General features: G+C 32.6%; 1 protein-coding gene across 1 annotated transcript in view; it reads right to left on the minus strand.

Annotated features, from left to right (window-relative positions):
- Nucleotides 1-2,281, minus strand: part of LOC108745196 (protein singles bar) — an 8,416-nt gene extending 6,135 nt beyond the window's left edge. The window contains exon 1 of the mRNA XM_025981524.1: nucleotides 1,882-2,281. Within this exon, the coding sequence (XP_025837309.1) occupies nucleotides 1,882-2,031 (150 nt within the window). The 5' untranslated portion in view covers nucleotides 2,032-2,281. The remainder of the gene's footprint in view (nucleotides 1-1,881) is intronic.
- Nucleotides 2,282-3,406: the final 1,125 nt, after the last annotated feature.

Genomic DNA, 3,406 nt, shown 5'->3' on the forward strand with positions numbered 1-3,406 from the left:
GTGTAACGTTTCGGTTTATTCAACCATTATCAGGACTGAAAATTATAAAAGCATAGTTCTACTTTAAATATTAATAAAATTTTGATTTTCAGTAGAACTATGTTCTTAGAAATTTTTGTGGGATGATGGTTGAATAAACCGATACGTTACCCAAAAAGCACTGTTATAGTATTTTGACAGTCACCCTATTAAAAAATTATTAAACCTAAATCTACAACAATCTGCTTTATTATTCTTGCTTTCTTTCAATTTCTTGAATTGGTATCAAAATGATTATTTATTACTGTTAATAGTTACATGCCTAGAAACAATTGATTCATTGTTTAAATATTCACGATCTTGTATATAAAATTGACTGCATCGGCAACAACTTTGAAAAGGTATCATTGTGGCATATTGTAGACGTACAAAGATTAAAACAGGGTTCTTATCTTTGAATCGTTATGAACTTGTAACCACTTTGTTCTCATCGTTTAATAAGGAGAATGTTAAAAAATAAAGAATAAAAAAAACATTTAAAAAACAGTTAATGGTCGATCCAAATGGTAATTTATTTTCAATTTTAGTAACTATTCTTTTGTAACCATATTGTAGTATATGACAATTTATAGATAGATATATTATAACGTCTATCGTACGTAAGTTGTAAAAAATGTCAACATTTCTCACACAGCCGGGGGTTCGAGAGCCCCCCTCCACTAAATTCGCGCCAGAATTAAATTGAAAATAGACGCCATTCAAGCCTTAATTAGCGGCTGGTATTTCCGGCTTAATATTTCCGTTCAACAAATAAATAACTAAATAACAGCCGAACGACATTTTTCTTTCGTAAAAATAACTGCTTTCGTCCCTATCATAAATTGAACCGATTTACTGTTTTAGTCATGAAAAATATGCAGTTTTTACGGTTAAATACGAAGGGCATATAATAGCTGTAACAGTTGTCCACGAAAATATATTTTATCAAAACAAAAATGTTAATACTTTTATCTTGATTTTGCCAGGGAAGGAAGAAAAGTTCCACCCTGCTCTACCGTTGCTGCGCCAAAAGTTTCAAATTCAAATTTCAGTTCCGTATGCATGCTTGACTGTATTCCTTTCACACTTAATCTTTAAATTTATTTCTTTTCTGTTAACATAATTTCTGCAGTTATTCCTTGAGAATTAAATTAGTTTTTGTTAAAACGGAAACACATACAATATTTTCCAATTATTATCGATATACATGTTTCATATTCAGTCAATCAACGTCGCACCACACAGATCTTGAAATATGTTTTTCTTAGATGTATAAGAATCTGTAATCTAAGGCTCGGTTCTCACTTTCCGTAAATTGACGGTTAGCAGCCGCCTGTCATACGTCCGTCAAAGTATTATTCCGTTTAAAAAGCATTGAGTGTTTTTACTATCCTTGCAAATTTTCGTTAGCCCACAGATCGTTGTCGTATAATGAGAATACAACTATCTTTCGCTCAATATGAAATATATCGACAATAATGGGAAAATATAAGTTGGTAAAAATGATAAAACAGGACATGTTTGATCAGTTAAATAACAATGTTTAACTATTGCAGTGATCTTTAAATGTTAAACTCACTACTATGAGGACCATTTTCATACTCTTAACGGCCCTAACGACATTTTTCTTAATTATCTTTTTTTATATTTACTGTGAAGGATCGCGGTCCGTGGTGACGCCAGCAATAATAACAATAACAAATACTGAGTGAAATGTACACGGGCAACACCAAATGGCACACATGGAAGGGTCAAGGGTAATGTAATTCATGCTATTCTGCACTTTCGGGCCAAACTTCTTTGATTTAAATAAATTCAATTATAATCTAAAGACGGTAAAAGTGATTTAACAACAATACTTACAATTTCAATGAGTTTTAAAACTCCAGCTTCCGTTTTCATAAATCCTAAATTCAGACAAGTACAACATCTACAACAACAACAGTTTATTCCTTGTCCTTCAGGGTTAACATTCCTCATGGTTATCACTGTTGGCCTGTGGACACTTCTCATTTTATCTTTGAATGACACCCGCGGTTTCAATCTCTCGTAAAACGTTATAACTGGCCACAATTTAACTACAAACTGCTTTAAAGAGAATGGTCTGACTGCAGAACTCAGGCGAAATGTTTAATTAAAATAACTCATCATCGAGGGGGTAACGCACGATCTGTCTGGGAACACGACACTATTTTGGGAATAGGAAGAGAAACTGAAAAGTTTGTTACACATCCGCAACTCGTGGGTTATTTTACGTACGATGAATTTGAACTTTCGTAGCTGCCTTTTTTATTTTTAACCCAGTTTAACAGCAGCAGCATTAGCGTTGTATTTGCTCTAGGTACTATCGTACTATGGTCATTTTATTATGCTATAANTATCTTTATCAATAGGGTAGGTTAGGTTAGGTTAGCTTGGATTGCGCTGGGAATGTTTGAGATTGGATTCAAACGTTCTACAATCATTTTGAGTTTATCTTCTAAAAAGTTTGTAATTTTATTTTAAACGCTTAAAAATTATTTTAGATTAAAAAGTAGCGGTAATAGTGTTTATCCTTACCTGACTCCCTTCCTAATATTTACTTCCATACGTTGCTGCTCAAGCTCTATAGCTGCCTGTTGTTCTTTATGCAAACTTATTATCACTCTTCTATTTCTGTATCTCAGGGTTTAGGTTTTTTTTTATTTAGGGTTGACAAAGGCAATTAATTCTTCCTTGTTTGAGTTATTATTGGTTATTGCAGGGTTATTTTCAATAAAACCGTCGTCTGATCTTTATTTTGTCCTATTTCAATGACGTCCTTTTTGATGGTCATTATTTTGCAATTGTATATATTTATAGAAAAGTTCGAAACACAAGAGGATTCAGTAAATTACAGATCTGTAATGTTCATGGTGCAAAAAGACCGTAATAACTAGGGTTGCCACCTTTTCAGGCTTTACATAAAGTATTTATCGACTAAAAGGTTAAAAAAAAAATACTCGGCATGAAAATAAAGTATTTTATTTTTTGTTACACGTAGCAGCCAGTAACAAATTGCTGTCGCCCTTAAATACATTAATAGCCTCTAAACATGGCAAACAAAGATTTAAGTAAACTAAAAGTTCATTTTTAATTAGTTTTAATGAAGCTTTATTCCTGTCGTCCCGCCACTTTGCGTTCATAACAGAGAATACTCTTTCTGATGTAAATGTTGAAGTGGCCGGAACGGACAGCAAAAGTGACATTACTTTGAACAGATTTGGGAAATCAGGTTGTTCCGTAAATATGACTTGCCATTTTTCTGTGCAATATTATTGATGTAAAAATACTCTGAATTTCGAATAATCGCTTACAAAATTACGATGTTTACTTAAGGCCTTAAATAAAGTATTTTTGCGTACTTTAT

The sequence above is a fragment of the Agrilus planipennis genome, unplaced genomic scaffold, assembly GCF_000699045.2.
Source record: "Agrilus planipennis isolate EAB-ADULT unplaced genomic scaffold, Apla_2.0 scaffold38, whole genome shotgun sequence".
Lineage (NCBI taxonomy): Eukaryota > Metazoa > Arthropoda > Insecta > Coleoptera > Buprestidae > Agrilus > Agrilus planipennis.